General features: G+C 40.9%; 1 protein-coding gene across 4 annotated transcripts; it reads left to right on the top strand.

Annotated features, from left to right (window-relative positions):
- Positions 1-2: 2 nt before the first annotated feature.
- On the top strand, positions 3-20,711 carry ALG6 (ALG6 alpha-1,3-glucosyltransferase). 4 transcript variants are annotated; one of them, XM_052666893.1, is made up of 16 exons: positions 95-118; positions 501-650; positions 1,922-2,032; positions 5,311-5,395; positions 8,333-8,422; positions 9,289-9,377; positions 11,342-11,424; positions 12,100-12,164; positions 14,455-14,640; positions 15,143-15,278; positions 17,313-17,398; positions 18,000-18,084; positions 19,175-19,245; positions 19,567-19,635; positions 19,779-19,977; positions 20,247-20,711. In XM_052666893.1, the coding sequence occupies exons 3-16, from the start codon at positions 1,951-1,953 to the stop codon at positions 20,442-20,444; spliced, it is 1,524 nt and encodes a 507-aa protein (XP_052522853.1). In that variant the 5' UTR covers positions 95-118; positions 501-650; positions 1,922-1,950; the 3' UTR covers positions 20,445-20,711. The 4 variants fall into 4 exon arrangements, with proteins under 4 accessions (XP_052522854.1, XP_052522853.1, XP_052522855.1 ...); XM_052666895.1 differs by lacking the exon at positions 95-118 and adding an exon at positions 140-326; XM_052666894.1 differs by lacking the exon at positions 501-650 and having other exon boundaries at positions 3-118.
- Positions 20,712-22,208: the final 1,497 nt, after the last annotated feature.

Here is a 22,208-nt window from a genome sequence, read left to right as displayed (position 1 = left end):
CGCAGGCGCCAGGCTCAAAGCGCATGCGCACTGCGCCCCCCCCGCGCCGCCTTAGGGCCTGGCGGAGGCCGGAAGCGTTTTCGAACGCGGAAGCGCGCGCGCGCGGCCGTTGTGTCCAGTAAGGCGGGAAGCGGGGAGGCGCGCGCCGCTCACCTCAGGGCTCGGCGGGACGGGACGGGCGGCGGGAAGGGCAGGGCAGGGTCAGCGCTGCGATCCGTGCCCGCGTGTCGGCTGAGGAGGAGCGTGGCGATGCGGGGCGGGTGCGAGGGATGAATGTGTCAGAGCTGAACGCCTGACAGGGAGGAGGGAACCCGGTGGGCCTTAGGGTAAGCGGTGTCGCTGAAAGGAGAGGAATTCTCAGCTTGGTGCACGTTCCTGAAGGCCGAAGGGCGCCGCTGAGCCGTGCGGCGGCATCTCCCCGATTACCGTCTGAAAGGCCGCCGGCTCCTTGCCCCGATGACGGGGATTTTTTGTGCCTCAAGGCGCTGTTTTGTCTCCAGGCGCCCTCAGGTGCTGCTCCAAAGGCAGGGGGCAAAGCTGGAGCTGAGGCCGCCTCCTGGAGCCTCCCTGAGCGCTGGGCTCTGTGGAGTAGCAGCGGTTAAAGATCCCTGCTTTGCCACCTGATTAAAGCACAGCGTTGGCTTCTTGAGGTATGGGGTAATTACTGAAGGGGAAAAGGAGGCAGGGAAGGATATTATAAGGACCGTCGGAGTTGGCTGATGATGAAACGCGCATAGGGTTGCAGGATTTTGTGTTCAGATCAGCATGGCTGTGCTGTTCCAGCAAGGTGTAGCAAAGGATGCACGCAACGATCAGCGTTCACTTTTCAGCCTATAGATGGGGACCTGCTGCTGTCACAGACCTGTATTTGAAGAATTTTATTTCCCCTCTGTGCTGGGGGGTCCCAGCTTTCCACAAGTGATAAGTATGAATTTAGTTTGAGCAGGACACGTCTTGTGATGTTGCTTTCCTGTTAGTGAGACAGCCTGGTAGTGCCTTTTTTCTGGCATTGTCAACTATATTGCACTCATTTGAGCTGGCTGTCACCTCTTTAGCAAGGAGAGGCCCTGGCAGCTGTGCCCAGCTGTCCTCTGCTCCACAGTGCCTCACTGACATGAGGGGATGGTGCTGCTGGTACAGCTGAAGGACACCCAATAGATGTACTGTTATTTTCACTGTCAACTTTAGAACAGTTTCTTTTATTTTAGTTCTTTTCTCTTTCTGAGAGGCCGAACTTTAGTTTTGACTCCTCTGAGGCAAATTTTGCATTTTCCATTGATGCTTTTTTTTTTTTTTTTTTTTTTTTTTTTTTTTTTAATAGGGCAACATTGCCATTTTCCAAGGTTGATGCACGTAGCAGAGTCAACATTTCTGTTTGTATGATTTTGGAATAACTTTCAGCCAGCAGAGAAATTTCTAGACCTCCATTTTCCGTAACTCAGCTATGCTGTTTTTATTCCAGAAATTGACATTAACTTAATACCATATATTCGCTGCTTTAAACTGTGTGCTTCTTAACAACATGTAGTCCTTTTTTTCCCCCTACTTTATTGATCTAGGATTGTATACACGTTTCTTTGAAGGCGCTTTCCTCTTTTAGGCACAAATACCAGTTCATGGGCTATTGAAGATACTTAACTTTCTGTTGTCCCAGGTGAAACATGCTTTGTGTGTATAACAGATTGTGCAGAACTTATTAAGGTGAAGCTTAATTACATACATCTATGTACAGAATAGATTTGATCTGATAGCTGAGTTCTTCAAAGCAATTTGAAGTCTTCTACTCTCCTATTGCTGTTTTAATGTGGTTGTCAGATCTCCTAGCTCAGAATTAGAAGAACTTGTCAGTAGTGCCATTAAATGGCTCAGAAACAAAACCAGATGGTGCTGTAGCTATGTGTTTGTTTGTTTGTTTTTTCAGGTACCTTTGGCTTGTTACAAAGAGAAATTATGGAGAAGTGGAGCTTAATGACAATTACTGTTTTACTGGCACTTACTGTACGCTGGACTGTATCGCTTGGTTCTTATTCAGGTAATTCTTGTTCACAGTCTGTAGCACAACTATTTGAAGGTGAATTATGGAGCTTGTGGTAATTAAAGTAAACTTGGGTAGGAAATAATAGGTAGGAAGCAGTGTGCTACCTCAAGTATTGCTGTGGCTTAGGACCTATTTGCCTAAGGCTGGTGTAATAGCTTGGCTGCTTCGGTAAGAATAAGCAGAATGATACATATCCCAGCTGCGTGGGGGGTGCAGGGAGGGTCACTAATGCTTTGGGAGCAGCAAAGGAATGGCCGGCTGTCCCCTCCTATGCCTTTGTCACTCCTGTAGTTGCAGTGTATTACTACAGTTCAGCCATAAATTTGTTTAATCTTGTCCTTTAAGTTCTAGAACAGATGTAACCTTAACTTATATTTAGATAAAACAGTGCTGGTGATAATGAAGATGGTATAAAGGTGACACAAAGTGAGTGATTGCACTGTGTCCCGTAGCTATACTTACTTAAGGTTGTTTACAACATGAACTAGGGCTATATTCTTTTAATAGATGAGTATTTCTCCTCCCCATCTCCTAATGCTTGCAAAGAGCTGGCAAGTTTTTTCGAACCTCTCGGCGGCATTCAGCGCTGTGCACAAAGTGCACAAAGATCTCTCTGCGGGTTTGTATTTTTAAATGCCTCGTTACGTTCAGTCCCCATCAGCTAAAAGAATCACAAGCTCAGTCAAATTCTAGTTTGCTGTTAAGGCAATTGGGAACTTCACCCCTGAGCTGTTCAGTAACATTCAAAGTGATTTTTGAACTGGTGACTCCTGAGTTTTTTACTCACGTGAAGGGATTTGCTTGAAGATAAATTGCACGTGTGACTTGTTACATAGTTATTTTTAATTTGCTTTCTGAAAAATGCCCTAGTAAAAGGTCTGTGATGCAGGCTCTCTTCTGCCCATCCGTGTGCAGAGAGGCAATCTCTGTGTTGCTGAGTGACAGTAAATTTCTGTTGTTCTGTGCATGTTTTCATGACTAACTGGATTCTTCTGAGTTGAAAAGAATTGCAAACCAACCCAGGTTCTGAGAGTCTTAAAATAGTGACTGAATTAAAAAACACATTTTTCTCTGTTTTTCATGTGTCTGTATGCACACACTTATTTCATACGCAGCGACCATATAACTTCTTTTGGAACAGGAAAATCTGAATCCAGTCCAATCCAGCAAATTATCAAAACTCTTGTTTAACTTTCAACGTTGTCTGGGGGGGAAAAAATTAATCTGAATGTTAGAGCTGTCAAATACAGAAGCATGCTAGAATTCCTCCCTCCCATCACCCTGCTTTGATTTCCTTCACACAAAATAAACCTTGAGTTAGTGGGGGCAGGAAAGAAATGGGCCAGGATGATGTCTAAACTGACGCGGTCCCATTTTGCTCTCTGTCACTGAGTGCAATATAATTGAGAAAGGATTAGCAGCAGTCCTTGTGCTCAGAGGCAGGCTCTGCTTGAAGTGCTGATTCAGCACACCCAGAACCGCGTCGCATGGCTGACCAGATGGAGGGAGGATCGTTCTGCCCTCATCTGCTGGGCACTGTTGGATTGTGCTTCCATTTCCATTCTGTTGCTGCTCGCTATTTAGCATAGTTTTGGATCTCTGGCTAGAATTAGGGTCACAATGGGGATAAAACAGATAACTGATGCCTGATCTTGAGTGGTTACTAATTATGATGACCTTAGAATAGCTGTCTTGTATAATTACTGAGAAAAATTAAGCTTTGTGTATCTGAGATTTTCATGCAGTTACAAAGCTCATGCTAAATGAGTAGAAGCTAGATACTCGTGTTGAGAGGCAGCATCAGACCTTTAACAGCTTGCTTTCTGTTAATAACACAACTGATTAAGACCACTGTGAATTAAAAGCATTTCACTTCATTCTGAAATGAACTAATTTCTTTGCGTGTATATCTTTTTTTCCTGGAGAAGGGAAACTGTCTGTGTATGTGTGCTACATAGACTTGAAAATCTGGACAACACCTTTTTTCTATTTTAGAAATGCTGTGACAGGTTCATGTAGATTTTAGCTCCAGAAAGGAGACTGGTACGAGTCCTGTTGGTCAGTGAGCTCCCTGATTCAGGAAACTTCTAGTTGCATGTGTCATATAGTGGAAATAATCTGTCTCCTGCTCAGGACTAAGTTAGTGGAGATTTATTTTCTCTACTACTCAGAAATAAGCAGAAGATATTTGAGCTTGTGTGGCTCCCACAGACTTGGATCATGGGGAAAAAAGATGGGTAGTTTTCCTGTGTTGTAAAGAAACTCTTAAATTTTGTCTGTTTAGTGTCAATATTTTAATGGAAGTACAGTCAGTCCAGTTTCTGTTCTCAGTAAGCAGAGGTTAATAGAAGTAAATAAACAGTGATACAAGATGCTTAACATTCTGCCATTACCAGAGCTAGGCTGATGGTAAGGAATCGTTGCTGAGTGGGCAGCTGAAGTATTTGCACTGATAAAGCTTTTTTCCATGGGAAGAAAGCTCTTGATTTCCTGAGAGTTTTATGTGCGCATGTGTGAAAAGTATCCTTGAACATAATTTGCTTTGCAAATTGCTATCTAACAATCACTCATTTGGAAAGTGTGAGAGAGAATTCCTGTAAACCAAAATGGAACAGTTAGTTAGAAGTTTTGTATGGAAAAAATATTCTAAGCCAATTTCTGTGTGCTGATCTAATAAGTGGTTTGTGTTAACTACTAAGAATCATGAGGTAAGGAACAGCATATGTGATTTTTTTTTGGTAGCATCACAAACAAAGTAGTAGAGGAAAGGGAGAGGAACTGGGGGGGTTTTGGGAGGTGCTGCCTTGAAGTGAATTTAAAAATAAGGCTGGTTGTTAATTACAAAAGCAATGGCGAGGTACCACAGCTAAAGCTTTGTCTATGGTTGCTTACTGAGGAAATGTAGTCGGTACAAAATGGGTGTAAGATGGCTGCTATGAATGTTTTCTTATTGCAGAGAAAGTGCCACGTTTCTCATCTGTACTTGGTAATGATTTTTTGTGTCAGATGAGAAAGCTGTTCTTCATACTGGGATATCTTGATAAATGCTCATCACGGATATAGCCAGAAAGCCAAAGGAACACGTGAAGCCTTTTTTGTAATTGTTAGACTGTGGAACAGATTAGTCTCTTTTTCTTCTCAAATGTAATAGGAGAGTGGAGAATAAAATTAGTGTTGTAAGAATATGCAAATGCAGTTTGCTTTTCCTCTAGACATGTATAAACAGAATAAATTCATAAGTACTGTAATCATTTCTATTTATTTATTTTTAGGTGCAGGAAAACCACCTATGTATGGAGACTATGAAGCTCAGAGACACTGGCAAGAAGTTACTTACAACTTACCCATCAGGCAGTGGTACGTAGTGCCGTTATGTTATAGCTCAGGTTACCAAGGGGTAAATGGAGTGAAACTTTGTTTTACACCTCATTAAATGCACCTTCATCTGTCATGTCGGCCGTAGCTTTTGCTGTTCTCAGAACTATTCTAAAAATACTTTTCTAGTGGCGTAATATCACCCAGTTCTTAGACTGAAATACCGTTTTCTTCACAAAATAAGCAAGCTAAAATATGGAAGTTTGGCTTGCTAGATATTAGCTTTCTGGAGGATATTCTGACTGGTGATATTCACTGCTGTGAAACTCCAACTTTGTTTTGAACTGAACAATACAGAATAGAAGATGAATTCAACTCTATTTCTGTAAATATGCAGGGACAGTCCTAAAAGCTTGTTGCTGTATGGAACTTTGCACGTGACTGTGGGATTCACAATATAGAGCCTATATTATCATTTTATTTTCCTCTTTCTGGGACACCTGAGCCTCTCATTATGCCAGAGCTGGGATAATGGAGAGATGTAATAATGGAGTTGGCAGCTTTGATCCGCTCTGCAGGCAGAACTGCATGTACTCAAAGTTCAGAGTTATGGCAGTCGTTGTTTCTGGGAGTTCCCAAGGCTGGGTTGCAGGCTGGGTTGCAGGCTGGGTTGCAGGCTGGGTTGCAGGCTGGGTTGCAGGCTGGGTTGCAGGCTGGGTTGCAGGCTGGGTTTAGCCCATGGGCTGCCGCTTGGGCATCGCCATCTTGTTGTATTGGGTCTTTGTTTTATTTAGGACAGAAGTTTTTCAGATTGGGGCCGCTTTGGAAACAGAAATGTGCAGTGAAGTGGTACTTTGTCTTGGGAGTTTGGAAAGGACATTTCAGCTGACACGCGAGGGATTGCTTTGCAGAAGAAAGCAGAGCTTTCTTTCCCCTCCTGTATTACAGAAATGAACGTACCAAGAGACGCTGCTCTGGTACACGGAGAAAATAAACGTTCAGATTTGAGGCTGAGATTTGAATCGCTTCTAGTATTATTTGCTTAGTATTTAGAAAAGCTCTCTGTTCAGCAAGCACGTTGTGTACATTTATTTAAGTAAATAGAGCAGTTCTCTTGTGAGAATGCAGTCCTATCAGATTTTTAGATCTCCTGATCTTTTTTTCCCCACAGAATTTGTCATTATTACCACTGCACAGACCTGCATGGGTAACATAGCTGCATATTCCGTGCGTGTTTCCAATGATTCAAAAAACATTTTTCTTAAATGCCAGAGTAAGAATTTAAGTAGCTTTGTACCTTTAGATCTTCTCGTTATGTATTAACAGCTATGTAAAAAGCATCCTTTCTTATTAAAATGTCTTATACTGCTAATTGAATCTGTGAAGGGTTTTTGTTTGGTTTTTGCTAAGTGTTACTGGGTTTCTGTTGGAGCTATGAGTTTACAGAAGGTAAAATCACAAAACCAGCATGCGACTTAACTGGAAAGCTTTCCACCAAGTGGCAGGCTGCTAAAATCTATGTGAAGAATCAGAGCTGCTTTGGTGTGAGCAATGTGGAATGGTAAAATAAGAACCAGAGATGCAGCTCAAAGAAATATGACTTATCATGAGTTCATAAGATATTTCAGACAGCTCATAAGGAATTCAAGAAACATCATTTAGAATAATAAATGTCAAAAAACTTGAGTTGGAAAGGGGAAACTGGAAAATGCAAGAGCTTGCACCTTGGTAGTTAGAATAGACTAGTAAGTCTTTCTTGCTGTAAGGTATGAAGGATCTGATGCCTCATGTTTGTAATGTCTGTTTTTCTTGGATAAAGCCCTGTTTCTCATTTGGAGGTGACTTAATTCTAGCTGCTGTCAGCCTTCCATAGATATGCTGGCATGAGGGAATTACAAACAGGAAAATCCTTTTTCTTTGTGTCTCTCATGTCTTCCTCCTGAGTTTTCCTCTGAGGTAGGAGCAGGTGAAGTGGTTGAGGCTGACACAACTGCTTGAGATTCGTGACCTGTTGGCTGTTCAGGAGGCATTACTGCCTTCACTTGGTTTGCTTTCTAAAACTTTCCTTGCCTCCTGGCTCCTACATTCATGCTGATGGAATTGCCTCACTAAACGTGGTGTGCCATACTTTCTTCCATGTCTGTGCTGGCCTTTACCTATGATACAGCTTGATATTGCCTTTTTTATTTCTGCTGAGTTGTTTTCCAGCAGCATCACTTCCAGTGAGGCTTTTTCAGAGTATTGGTATGTTGAGCAGAAGCAGTTCTCAGCTTTGTTAGTCACACAAGTGCAGGAGTGGCAGGTAAATTTCAACTGCTCAGAATTGATTGTTGCTTATTAAATGTGCCATCCAAGTCCAGGAAGAAAAAGGGGGAATCTGGGACTATTATAAGAAAAACAATTAGTAAATTTCCGTTCTTTTGAAATCTCTGTTTAATTGCATTGCTCCTATTTCCTTTTTGGCAAACTGACTGCTGTCTTCTGGGATAATCAACATACATGAGACGTGTAGGTTGTGTTTGTAGATGGAGATGAGGATCTGCAAAACCTTCCACATAAATATTTACAACTGCAGATACTGATTTTGTGCAGGCTTTGTCTTAAATCTCTGGATTCTTATCAAATGCAACTCATGTGAAGGATTTTTTTTCCTCTTCAGGTAAGGAAGCTCCAAGGGTAGTTTGGTTGGTTTTCAGGTCTTCTGTTTTGCAAACACAAATGAGTGCGTTTAGAATTGCTTTTGTTTTGTTGCTTCAGATTTTTTTGTGTGTAAAGCAGCTAAAGGAAGTCAGCAACATCTGTGAATTTTGAGTACAATGATTTAAAAAAAAAAAATTGAAAAAAAAAAATGGTGTAATGTTCAGTCTTTTCCTTGAGCAAAAGCAAAGCTGGAAATGTAGATCCTTAGCTGAGTGATTCTATGATTCTTTTTATCCATGTGCATGTATTTATTTATGTATGTGGAGTTTTTTTCCTTAGGTACTTCAATACAAGTGATAACAACTTGCTGTACTGGGGCCTTGATTATCCACCTCTTACTGCCTATCACAGCTTTCTGTGTGCTTATGTGTAAGTTCATTATTTCAAGTATTTCCTACAGTGGAGAATGCAAAACACCAATTTCCCTCTTGTCTCTCCTCCCTGAGGAGTGAGAACAGGAGCTGAGAGCTACCAGACTGATGAGATGGAAAGCATTGTTTGCCACTTTAAAGCCAGGAAAATAAATAAAATGGGGATCCCTGTTGCTTGAGGCCAATGGTGCTATTTTTGTCTCTTAATTATTGTGAGAGGAGCCAAAGGGTTTTGTTATTTTGCCAGGCCCTGAATTTTCATCAGATTTTGATACGACTTGAATTTTAGTCTTTCCCTGGAAGCTGTTGCTGGATCAGTGATGTATAGAAAAAAAGTTGTAGGATTTGAGTGCGTTGCATGGGAAGCCTCTCTTGTATTGAGAGCCTGGGTGACATTTGATGACTGGATATCATGTAAATAGAATTCTGTTGTTGGAATACTTTTTCCACAAGAGCTTTACTGCCATTGGAATGGGACTTATGGAATAAGAATGTAGGTTAAAGTGCACAGGCACAGTTATGTGGGGCATCTATGTGAACTGTAAATGGTTTATATTTAATACTTAAGCATGGAAGGTATTTACAATTGTTTTTTTAAAAGTCAGTGGAACTAGACTGAAGGTAGTTAGCTTGTCCTAATAAATAGTGCATTCCCTTTCTTTTTAATAGCTGAATTCTATAGCATAAGCAGATCTAGTGGTGACAAAAACCTTTCATTGATCACTATTGCTTTTTGAAATATTTCTTCTCATTCATCTTAATACTTGGAATATGCTCCTGTGCATGTCATCTTTATTACAGAAAGGAGTGTAAAGGGAAATGAGAACTGTCTCCATTTTGATGTGTCTGTACTTTGTTTTACAGTGCAAAGTTAATAAATCCTGATTGGATTGCTCTCCACGCATCTCGGGGCTATGAGAGTCAGTCACATAAGTTATTTATGCGTACAACAGGTAGGAAAATGATATTTCCTTTGGTTGTAGGATGCTCACAGTTTGGTCTGGCTTATTAATTTAGCATGCTTAATTTCATACATCTGTTGCTCAGCTCTTCGACTTGGGTGGCTTTGCTGAAAGGTCTTTATTGTGAGCTTTTATACCTTACCTGGCAGTGGGAGGTATTTGATGTTTTTAAAATACCACTATTTTTTTTTTTTAATTTTTATTTATTTATTTTTTTTAAATGGTTGCTACTTCCTGGAAATAAATTTGTGTTAATAAAAAGTAGAAGTGTATTTTAGTACTTCTGTACTGGATGTCACCTCTATGCAGTCACTTTTCTGACCATTTGATTCTTTCAAACTGCTCTGACAGAGATAAGGGTAGAAAAAGAATGTAAGTAACTGAATTAATCGTCCTTTCAGAAGGACAACAAACAGTGCGTCCAGTGGGCTTTTGTTCTCAGAGCACCAGATGCCAAATTACCTTGTTACTTTTTCCTAGCATTTTAAACCTGTCCTTTGCTTCAGGTACTGATACTGTTGCAGAAAATGCTTTCTGATTACAGTGGCAGAACTTGCTGTTCATCAATAACTTTTCTGTACTTCATGAGCCTCTCAGTCTGGTCTCTAATAATCGATTGAATTGAAACAAAAAAATCTCTAAAACTTAATTATCCTTGAAATGGTCTGTATTAATTCTGGAATCAACTCACTTGATGAACCACTGATAGATCCAGGAGTACTGATTAAACACTTCTTAAACAACAGCCATTAAAATAATGCATTAAAATAATTCAGAACATTCAGTGTCAGCTGTTCCTGTTACACCTTTATATTAAGTGTCAGCGTATTTGTTTTGCTAATGCCTTGGGTATATTTGTTTAATTGTGGCTTAAATCTACAGAATTATTATTATACTGAATAACTGATGCCTTCATAAACATTTTCTTCTAAAGCCTGTGATGAAAAAAAGCAAAGTGTGTTTTTCCTCTTGGAATAATTGCACACTTTCTGAAATCTGCTTATAGAAATAATGTAAGCTTAAGCTTTTAAGGCAACAATCCAGAAGAATTCAGCTGCTGGTTTTGAGGTAATCCTAGGCAGATGAACCTGCTGGTTCTTGTCTCGCTGGCCCTCTTACAACTACTTGCTGTAGGCAGATTATGAAAACCAAGGCACTAATTTAGTCTGTTTGGCCACATCCATAGTAGCTAACACAAAAATAAGTTGGAGTTTTTTTTATGATCTAAAGCTTGTTACATACATTTATGGCTTTGAACTATATATTCTGACCAAAAAAAAAAAAAAAAGCTTCATTGGATCTCGTAGTCGATTTCTTTTGAGAATTAAGAATGCCTTCTCTCATTTCGGCATGTGAGGAACTGCAGTGTGCCCCGTTATTGACTGAGGCTGTGCCAGAAGTCAGGACAGCTGAACACATGGAAGCAGCAGCCTTTGGGCACCAGAAATGTTAGTGTTAGGAGCATTATCTAGACCAGCTTCTTTTTGTCCTTTAAAGTGTAATGACTCTGTTTATTCTAATGAAGAACTGTTGAGTATTGTAATGTTTACTTGCCTATATTTTTGCACCGTCTTGTGTAAAATATTTAGATGCAATGTGACTGCCAGATTTGAGCCATCCTTGAAACAACAACATACTGCAATGCAATGTAAGACAATGGAAAAGCATATTCAGCTGAAACTGTAATGCCTGCCTCTTGAGCTTCAGTGACTTGAGTGACTAATGTGGAGTTTTCACATTAAGATACAGCTGCAAAGCCCACATCCAAAGGTAGTCAACAGATCTGACTCCAGCACTCGGAGTTTTTACACGGGATGCAAACAAGACGTGGAACATCAGAAGGTTAAAGCCAAGCAGTAAAATATTCACAACCCAGATGAACATAGGCGATGTAAATTGTGTTAAGATGAGTTATGGGGGAGGATTCTAATGTGAATTTCATCTTTATTTTTCAGTGTTTGTTGCTGATCTGCTGATTTATATTCCTGCAGTTATTTTATATTGCTGTTCCTTAAAGGAAACATCTACTAAGAAGAAGGCAAGTATCTGATATTTGTGTAATTACAAGACAAAAAAATAGAAGCCATGGTGTCAAAATGATAGAAATTGAACAGGGTGAGAGTTAGTTAATGTCTAGAGCACTGGTGTCAATTCACATAAACCAATGACAATCTGTATAGCTCATATTAGCAACTTTTCAGTGGAGAAAAAAAGCCATTAATTTATTTTACTGCAATTATTTTAAAGTCTTCAGTGCATCTTGTTATTGCTACTGAAGTTTAGTAGCCATGAACTACTGAATTGTATTTCTTTCTGAATGTACTGCTTGATTGGTGGAAACAAGATTTGAGCTGTGATGTTTGGACTGCTGTGCCTTGCACCCTGCTTGTGGCAGAACCAATTTTCTTCTGGAATAAAAAGTCTTCCTGTTTTTGGAGTGGTTTTGAGGCTTAAGATGGGAGTGGGGGATTTCTGAGCTGGTTGGCAAAGAGCAGGCTGGGCTTCGTTCAGTTCAGTGTTTTCTTGTTTATGGAAATTCTGTATCCATTTTTATTCCTCAAAATATTGCTGACAGAAGATTAATTGGAGAAAAAGATTCCTACATCTAGGATGCACCATGGAGGGGCAAATTTATCTATTAGAGTTGTAGTATAAATTCTTTATGTCTAATTCTTAAGCTTATTTTCTTTACTTTTTTGATCCTTCTGTTCAGGTTTCCAGTGCTCTCTGCATACTTCTTTATCCAGGCCTCATTCTTGTTGACCACGGACACTTCCAGTATCCTTTTTTTGTAGTGAAGTGAAAGGAGTTTGCATTTATGAAGTAATGCTGTTCTTTCAGTAATTGTCTTTTGCTGGGAGGGAGGCAGATGATTTCATCTGAGGTGCCTCTGCCTACCACAAAGCAGAACTGGAGAGCAAACCATACGTCTGGGATATATTGGAGATGAAGAGTTGCCATTGGGACAAATCAATCCAAACACAAATAATGTTCTTTCTGTGTCTCAAGCTTGTATTTCTGTCAGTCACTTTATTGCTGAAAGTGTCAATGGTAGTATGACTGAAAAGAAGGATGGCTTGTGCTGCTGTGATTTGTTTGGAAAAGGAATCACCTGAGATCTTTTTGAGAGCAGAAGAGCACGTCAAGCACAGTAGTGTCAAATGCTCGTTTCTCTGAGACGTGCCATTCCATCTTGTCCTTGCAGTTGCTCAGGACTGGATGCACGTTGCATAATGCTCAGCCATTTGGGAGTTAGGCATCTGAGCTGTGTCACTGGACCTCATTAGCGGAGCTAATTAGTCAGTGTTGGTGGTAGACACCCCCACAGGTGGGTCTTAATGTTTCTGTTCTTGTGCCTGCTTTGCCCATCAGCAAGTAAATGCTGTTAGCTGGCTGTTCCAGGCTGTGCTGCTCAGTGGCAGCTCATGGAGGGACACAGTCCTGCAGGTGATAAATGTGGGCACTGAAGTATTTTAAGGGATGAAATCTCAGCATCTGCTAAACAAATTTACTAATTTGGATTTCTCTTCCAAGAAAAATACATTTTGGGCTTGGATGGCAAAGCATCTCAGAAAGAAGCTCTTGAAAGGAAAAAGAAAAATCATATTACTATTAGATATTTGAGTTACAGTTCAGGAATTCTGATATTCTGTTGTTGACCTGACCTAAAGGTGTAGATCATCTTTAAACAGGCATCATGTACAGCCAGGAATAGGATGAATGCAGCTCATCTTAGATGAGAGGAGCTGGTAGAACAGTAGAAGGCCCGGGGTTTAGTTCTGATGTGTAAGAGAGATACAAAAAGGAAGAAATCTGCTTGGCAGGATTTTTGTGTGTGTGTGTGTGCGCGTGTCTCTTGTGGTGTATGGTGTAATAAGCAGTAATGTCCATAGGCTAACCTAGGGAATATTTGGTTTGCAAATACATACATAAATATCTCGAACCTTAATCACACTAATGTGCTGGAATAGGTTGTCAGTAGAAGCTGTGGAATCTGCAGCACAAAGTTCCTTAAGAAAAGATGTGTGACATCAGTAATGGCATAGGTAGAGCAGAGTGATGTACTGCACGGTCTCCTGTGGTCTCTTCCAGCCCAATGACTGTGAATAACTTTACTATTTGTCACCAGCTCCCAGGAAGTCAATAGATTTACTTAACCTTAACTGCTGCTGCACATCCCTTAAAGATCACAGCTGTCGGTTTAACAATTTGTCAGTGTGAAATTGATGAGATCTCAAATGTTTGTGGTGACTTTGGATGGGAAATTTGAGTGGGTTGAAAACAATTGAGATTATGTGAATGCGTTGTTGTAGCTTCTTCTATTGACAAGGAGAAAACAGGATGGAGAACACGAGCATATCTGATAGTTTCTGCCGTGGTGTGAGAGTAAGGGTAGGAGACAAAGCTTTGTCTTCTGCTGTATTTAATTGTAACTAACTTTCAGCCTTCAGCTGAGTTTGGGAACCTGTTTGCAAAATCCAAGGGATGTCTCTGCTTTTAGTTACTCTTACTCATGGTTTGTACAGTTTTAGCCACTAAGGGATCTCCTGGTGGATGAGGGTGCATTGTGCATGTAATGTTGTCTCTCACATACGCACAGCAGTCCTGGAGGTAAAGGATACACAATGTACATACCAACACTTGAATGTTCTTTAAGTATATTTGTGAGAGGTGAGGCTCGTGAAAGCTTTAATTATGGAAATTCCATAGAAGAAACATTTATTCTGATGGATCTCACTGCATTTTGTTACTAGTTCAGCTCAAAGCTTGGTTGACTGATAATGTGTTACTTGTATAATTAACTTAAATGCAAGATTTGTTCTCATTTTTGCCCATGTAATTCTTGAGTTAAGTCTTAGAAGTACTTTTTTTTTTTAAGGCTTTAAATAGAAGTATTTCTCTGATGAAAATAGCCACAACTGACAATGTGGTTTTTAAAACCAGGGGCAACTTTGCATGTAATTTTACTTTTACTTTGCATGTAATTTTACACTTGTCCCTCAGGGCACTCATTACTAATTTCCAGTACTGAGATGTGCATCTTGTCCTTAACATAAAAAAAAAACATATACAACTCAGTGAGCCTTGGATTTGCCTTGTGGGGTGTGCTCTGCTTGTCTTATGACTGGGACCTTCTGGGGTCGGTAGCATTTTGCTTGGCCTTAAATTATAAGCAAATGGAACTCTACCATTCTCTGCCTTTTTTTTGCTATTTGCTTGGAAAATGTTTCAAGAAGGGACTGAAAGGAAAGGGGTAAGTGGCTTTAAAGCATCTGATTTTGCTTAAGAATACACTCAGGCAGCCTGGCACTGAGAATATGATTCTCTTTATGTTCTCATTGCTGAATTGATTTCTAGTGGAAGATACCCTGTCCTAATGTGTTCCTCTCCCACAAAACAAGCGTTTCTTGTTGAAATCTACATGAAGTATTTCCACGTAAAGAGAGCAAAATCTCTTCAGCTGTCTCTCCTCAGGACTCTGCCTTCTGTCTGCTAGATTAAATGTGGGCTATGATGGGCAACCCGATGGACAACCAGATTAGATGGACAGCAGTAGCTCTCCGCTTCTCATGGAGTTGTTCTTGCTAATCTGGGGATGATGAGCTTTTCCTGTGGTACTGGTGCCTCTTCTTGTTCAGGCTGGTTACCTTCAGTTCTCTTTTTAAAAAAAGACTTAACTTATAAAGAAAGAACTGACTTTTGTTACCAGTAGCTGTCTTTATCGTCTCTCATGCAAACTTTTCTCTTTATTGCAGGTTACTGTTGTTAATTAAATTAGCAGGGACAGTGGTGGTTTCCTTTGCTGTCTGCTGGCTCCCATTCTGTACTGATGTGGAACAAATCATGCAAGTACTCAGAAGACTCTTTCCCATTGACCGAGGCTTGTTTGAGGCATGCATGTTTTCTTCTCCCCCACCCTGCTGCAAATGTTCTGTATTCTTAGATCCCTTGAGAAACCTTCATCGTGACCTTTAGGGATTTCATGTGGGAGACACACCACAGAACTCGTAATTTGAGATGGCTTCTTCAGCAGTCATTTCTTGCCAGTTATTTAATCCAGTATTTAACCCCAGCTCAGCTGGCATCTTCCAGGATATTATACGAGTAGACAACACTTATCCCATCATCAAACTCATACTTCAATCCACACATTTTTCCACTGAGATGGATTCCATAGTAATTGACAGTGTCAGAAGATATAACCTTAAATGTTAGCAGATTCAGTCTCTTTGATTCTGCTCAGCTTTTTTTAACAGGATTTAAAAACAAAAACCAACTAATTTGAGTGCAGTGTAGATGTTCCTTTTTAACCTGACTCGTACTTTTAGTGCAAGTTTCCTCAATTTGTTCCCCAGAAGTCGTGGATCTGTTCTTTTCCTTTCCCCAGGCTGTTCACACTTGCATACTGCACAGTGCTGAGTGCTGCAGCCTTAATCCAGTCAAGCAAGACCTGTTTACAGGAGTATCACTGGTACAGAAGTGGTGCTCCTTCCCAAACTAACAGGATGCTGTCGGTGCTTTGCTTAATGTGGCACAAAACTCACTGTCCCGTTTGCAGAAGCCAGTTCTCAACTTCAAGTTGAGCCCAGGCAATGAAGCTCTGAATTTTATTTCTTTTGATGTTGCAGGGATTTAAGCAAAAGCACATTGGGCTCATCTTGAATTTTCTTTTAATCTTCTTTAGATACAAATCATAGCTCAACTGTCTTCTTTTTTTCTTGAGAATCTGAAGCTACTGTACTGCAGGCAGTGGTTTATTGAGGTGACAGCATTCTCAGAGTATATGCTGTGGTTTCGTGTTGCTGTTTAATAAACAAGTGCACAAAAGACCTCCTCAATCCCCTGAAAAACAATGACCCTATTCCTTGGGAATTATCTGAAATTTATTAATAGTGTGGTGACCAAAACTATTCGTTTTTATGCAGTTCAGAGTTTAAAAATAATGTTTGTAAGTGACAATAACCAGTGAGTCTGAAAAAGCTTTGGGATTTTAGTCTAATATTAGCCCAGATATTTTGTGAGTTGATGAGGGGACTGACCTGCTGGATGCTAATCTAGATGAAATGAGAAATTGTCCACGTAAGCAATGTGCAGTAAATTTATACTGGGCTGCATGTAACAGGTTCTTTGAATTGGTTCCCATTTACAGAAGCAGTAACAAATGCTGATGGTTGTAAAATCAGATTGGCTATTAAGTAGTGTGTGTGCTGGTGCTGCCAAACCCTCTGTTCACTTGTAATCCTCAGTGGATTTGAAGCACATACTCTGTATTGCTGGTGAGCATATGAGGAAGGTGGCTCAGTTGTTGGTGCTGGTAGCTCTCTTGCTGTTATGTCTACACAGCTGTGTTTCAAGCAGCTGTTTAGGGATGAGTTTCATGAGCATGATAGCTGTAGTTACAAATTTAATTTTGAAAGTGATCCTAGCACAACTGCTAATGTCTTTAGACTTCTTGATTTATTAGTGGTTAACTCTGTCATTGCTAGCAAGCAGTAAGCACAGCTAAATACATTCAGGTATGTAATGAAATGTGACAGTGTACAGAATCTCTTCACGTTTGGGAAAGGTTTCATACACCCATTGTTTCATCAGAGTTTTTCTAGGGACAGGTGGTTTTGAGCCTTATTCTCATGAGATGTGTGATCTGTGACTTCAGTCGTAGGCTCTCGTGCTGGAGAACTATTTTGCATTACAACATTGTTCAGCTGGGCTTTTTGAAACTGTATTTGACTGAAAATGAGAGTCATTGGAGTTACACCTCAGATTATGATACATATTCACAAGTGTATTTTGGCAGTGTTCATGGTTTAAAAAAACAAACAAAAAGTCCCCCTTTCCCCCAACCCTCTTTCTGTCTCTGCCAGAAGCTTTAGTGGTGCAGTTGATGACTAATTGCCTGCTTGTTTGTTTGCTTCTCTTCCCCAGGATAAAGTAGCCAACATTTGGTGCAGCCTAAGTGTCCTTATAAAGATAAAGAATGTAATATCACCTCAGACGCAGCTCAAGCTCAGGTAATACTTAGCTGAAGTGCTCAAGGTGCATTTCATCTATGGTGCTTTTAGCAAAATCAGTAATTTTTTCAATGCATTATAAGAAATGGGGTTTAAAATCTTCAAAAAATACTTTCTTTGTGTTTTTCTTCCCAGTGGTAAATGTTTCCCCAAGTACTGTTAGGAGAACGGCTACAGAACTTCCTGCTTTTTTGTACAGTGATCTTTAGCTACTTGGTTGGCTAGGATTGGATTAAAATCTGCGTGCTTTCCTCTTCAAACAATAATTACAAGTTTTAATGTTGTCATTATATAAATATATATAAAATACTCCGACATTGGAATTCTTTTCCAGAGAAGCGAACGGTTTGAGTTTGATTAGGAGCAGCTGAAATCCTCATGGGATTTCAAAAACACTTTTTCAAAAACACTTCTACCAGTGAGAACCACTCACTGCTCTCCATCTGTAGTTGTTTCCCTGAGTGATGATGATTATTTTTTTTTAATTTCTGAAGATTGCTGTTAAATTCCTAAGGTGCACAGAGATTTCAGATGTGGTTACGTGGTACAACTGAAGTAGTTGCTCCTATATTCAAACCAATTTTCTTGCAAAATCCCTTAGTTTTGCTGTGACGTTCCTGAGCCTGCTTCCTACTTGTATCAAGCTGACTGTCCAGCCATCCCTACGAGGATTTAAATTAGCACTGGTAAGTGCATGTTTTTAATTGCTCCTTGCTGTGGGTCTGCCCCTGGCTGCTGCTGTGTGACCAACCGTTCTACTTAGAGCTGCCACACGTGCAGCACTGTGTGCCATTCAGTGCTGTGCTGGTTCTGCTGAAAAGGTGGTTTTAAAAGCATATTGCTGTCAGGGGTGGCCAGCAGGGTCTGACTGGTCTTTTGCATCCAGACTTAAAATCTTAGCTTCAGTTTTTGGGAAGCTTAGTGTTGTATTTTTATTATCTACTTCTGAGGAGCCGCTACACAACAGAGATTCTTATGGAGTTGAATTTTTTCCTTTCTTGTGCTTGTTTTTGTTTTTTTAATGCATTGGCTGCAAAGTTCTATGAGAAGACTCACAGCATTGTAAGCTCATCGGTAGCTGGAAAAGAAAATTAGGCTATTTTCCCAAATGTTTGCATTTCAGTCTCCTCATATCTTTGAATTGATCAACTGTCATTTATGTTGCTGGCACTTAAGTATGAAGTGATATTGCCTTGAAATCAAGATGTTATGGAGCTGATGCTCGAGTAATAAGGTAGTTTTCCATTTTTAATTTTACGTAAGTGCTGTTTGAGAGTTCATTGCAACATTGCCTAAAGCCAACATGTAGCCTTCCTGAGCATTGCTGTGTATCTTCCAGCATGTCTCTGGCTGCAAAAAAAACCCCAACACATTGAAAACAGTTTGGGGTACTGGCTGTTGATGATGCTGTGCACGAGTGATGTTCCCAAGCTGGGCTGTTGCTGCTGTGACTGAGGATGTGTAGCAATGTGTTCACAAGTTGGGGAGGCCTGTCAGTGGGTCTCAGTGAATGGGGCTGCTTTGCACAAAGTGTTTTCTGAATAATTCTGGGTAAGCCTTGTAACAGTGCTTTGGGGTGGGTTTTCTGTAGGTGTAGGTGGTTACAGAAGCAGCTTTGTGTGCTTGCAAATTGCACTGGAGTAAATGTAGCAGTTAGTTAGAAAAATCAGCTCACTTAACTCATACATCCATACAAAGTCTATGGCAGCAGAGAACCTAAGGCAGTGCTTTGTGCTGCAGTCACAAATGTTAATGTGTCTGGTTTCCTTTTCTCAGGTTAGTTGTGCGTTGTCATTTTTCCTGTTCTCCTTTCAAGTACATGAAAAATCTATTCTCCTCGTGTCAGTGTAAGTAAAGTATTTTTCTGTATATTCATTCTGGTCTTCCTCATCTTATTACTTACTGCATGCTGCTTTCTCACCTATAAATGTAGCTGATGTTAAATACACACTTGCTGTTCTGAGTAACTTGTAAATGAGAATATATCAATGCAACTGTGCTGGTCTTTCCTGCTGTAAGCTCAGTACCTGAGTCCTGCTGCAGGTGTTTGTGCTGGGCTGAACGTTCTGTGAGAGGCTTGGAGGAGCAGGGAAGCAGGGCTTCCTGCCTGCCCGTGGGCCTTCCTTGCTCAGCACGTCTGTGTCTGTGTGTCTTTTCTATTTTTTCAGACCAGTCTGCTTAATCATCAATGAAATCCCTTTTATGGCCACGTGGTTTCTGCTTGTATCAACCTTCAGGTGAGTCAGACACTTCACGTCATTTTAAAAGTGTTCTTCCCTGATCCTATTAAGCACTGGTGTGTTCTTTTCTGCTCTTTCTTTGCACTTAGTGTAAGGTAGCTCAGTGTGCACTCACCTCTGTGCTCATGGTCTTCTAACAGTATGCTGCCTCTTCTTCTGAAAGACGGCCTGCTGTTGGCCTACGCTGTGACAACGCTGGCATTCCTGTCAGCCTGTGTGGCTTCCTTTGCAATATTTGAGAAGACCTCAGCAAAGGACCTGCAGCTGAAGCCGTTCTCCCTGTCCCTGCAGGGCTGCGTCTCTTGGTTGAAGCCCTTTCCCAAGATTGTCAAGAATCTGGTGAGTAACTTGAATTCCTACAGCCCTCACTTCAAGCTCTTCGTGGCACTGAAATATTTGCACGAAGCCACGTTATGTTCATACCTGAATGAAGTGTCCTGCAGGGAGCGCCGTGTTGTGTCGGGGTAGAGGTATGCTAAGTTATTTTTTTCCTGTGGTGTCATCTGTGTGTAGATAGAAGCACACAGAGCACCCAAGTAATGGAAGGAACAGCTTGTTGATGTGAGGTGTTAAATCAACACCAGCTAACGCGTCATTGTGTCTTACAGTTCCTTCTGTCTGTAACCCTGATGGGCGTCCTGTCTGTGATGAGTGCTGCCATGCATCCTCCACAGAGGTTCCCGGATTTATTCCCTGTGTCAGTGTCCAGTATTTCTTGCTTACATTTTTTATTCTTTTTGGTGTATTTTAATGTAATCATACTCTGGGACTCAAAAAATAGTAGGAATCAGAAGAAAGTCAGTTAACTTGTGAAGATTGTGGACTGAGCTATGAAAGGACAGTGGTTTTAGTGAGCAGTGTCTGACATTGCAGGTGAACTTGTTTATGATGTCATACAATTCCTGTAAGCTAATGAAAATTGGGAAACATGTTACACATGTAGCTATGAAGTGATCAAAGACCATTCTAAAGGTGCATTTTAAGGAATACCTGGAAGTGAAAGTTGATGTGTTTTCTTCAGAATTGTAATACTTGTCGTTGCCTAATAAAGGACCAAATTTTGAACGTTAAAATATCCTGGCTGTATCAGCAAAGCAAACTGTTCTGTTGGCGTTCACGTGGTTCCCAGCATAGAAAGCACAAGTAAGTCGAAACAGTGTGGGTGAGTGGTAATTGCTGACTGGTAACTGCAAGTTGTGCTGCTGGATTGTTTTACAACAACTGCCTTGTGCAGCCTGTCGATGCACGCGTCGTTCTCCCATGCAGTGCTGCAGGTCATCCAGGCTGCAGCTTGAAGCTGTGCGTCAGCATGGGGGGCTCCTGCTGCTGCAGTCTGAGCAGAACGACTGCTTCTCCATGACTTTCTTAATTCATCTGACAGCAGGTGTTTAAAACAAAAGAAAACAAGTGTGGTGGTGGTAATGCCTGAGGTTTGAGCAGTCAGGTGGAAAAGTTTACCTGTACTAAAGGAACATTCCTTTCAACTGCTGGCAAAGGGTCAGTGATTATTTCAGACATCCCCCTATGATAACACTGCCTGCCATTCCCGTAGGCCCTGCTGTCAGCTGTGTTTCCATACTGACACGCTGTTTACTGGTTGATTCCTCCTTGGAGCCAAGCTACTGGCTTCCATGCTTTTTCTTCTCCCAGGAAAGTATTTAAGTTGGTTCTCTGTAATCTTGTAGCAGAGGAAAGGGGAGAGCAGAGGTGGAGATGCTAAATCATAGTTCTCTTGCTCTCATCACAGTTAACAAAGCTTCTGTCTGACCTCATCTTTAAAACAAACAAAACAACCCCAAACCAACAGGCATTTTGATGTTAACAGAGCTGTTAGCTTTTAGCAGAAATGAATGTTCTTCTAGTTAGCATAAGTTTCATAGCCAGACCTCTCTGTCAGCATTGCTTTAGCACTGCTCACCCTTGTTTAAAGAGTGCTGCCTGACTTCCCTGCTCTCTGCACATACCCAACTGTCAGTAGCACATTCTGGAGCTCCCTCTGCAGCATCAGTTCTGTGTGTGTGAATCAGCTGTTCCGTGTGCTTCCAACTGTGAGTTATGAATGCTGTCAATGAAGTGTCTCCAAGCTGACTATTTCTTCAGTTTTTCCAGCTTTATTTGTTGTGGAAAAAATAATCTCAGCCAACATTTGACCCAGGGTAGCTAAGACAAAAGGCATTCCTGAACAGTAATTATAACTTAGAGGGGGCAGTGCAGCTTATCTTCTTTCTTTACCTACGCAGTAATAGCTTGCTGGAAAGCAACGAAACTGAAATGTTTTCACAAGCATTTAGCATTTTTCTGAGGGAGTGTCTCCCAGCATGGCACACCAGATCTCTGCCACAATCCCTTCTTTCTTTTAGAACACGTAGGCTGAGCGAGCACCGATGTGTATCGGGATGCATACATAGGAATCTTTGTCTGCTGAGCTAAAGCACGCAGCATTCCCACAGCACGGCCTGCTGAGAGACTGCTGAAGCTTCAGGAGCTTTGAAGACCTTCTGCTTCCACTGAAATCAAGTGTGAAACAGCAGATGAAGATGGAAGCAGAACAACTTCACGTTCTGACGAGC

This window comes from Tympanuchus pallidicinctus, unplaced genomic scaffold (genome assembly GCF_026119805.1).
Source record: "Tympanuchus pallidicinctus isolate F22 unplaced genomic scaffold, pur_lepc_1.0 scaffold7, whole genome shotgun sequence".
Taxonomy (NCBI): Eukaryota; Metazoa; Chordata; class Aves; order Galliformes; family Phasianidae; genus Tympanuchus; species Tympanuchus pallidicinctus.
Note: the sequence above shows the minus strand (reverse complement) of the source record. Positions and strands in the feature narration are given on the sequence as shown.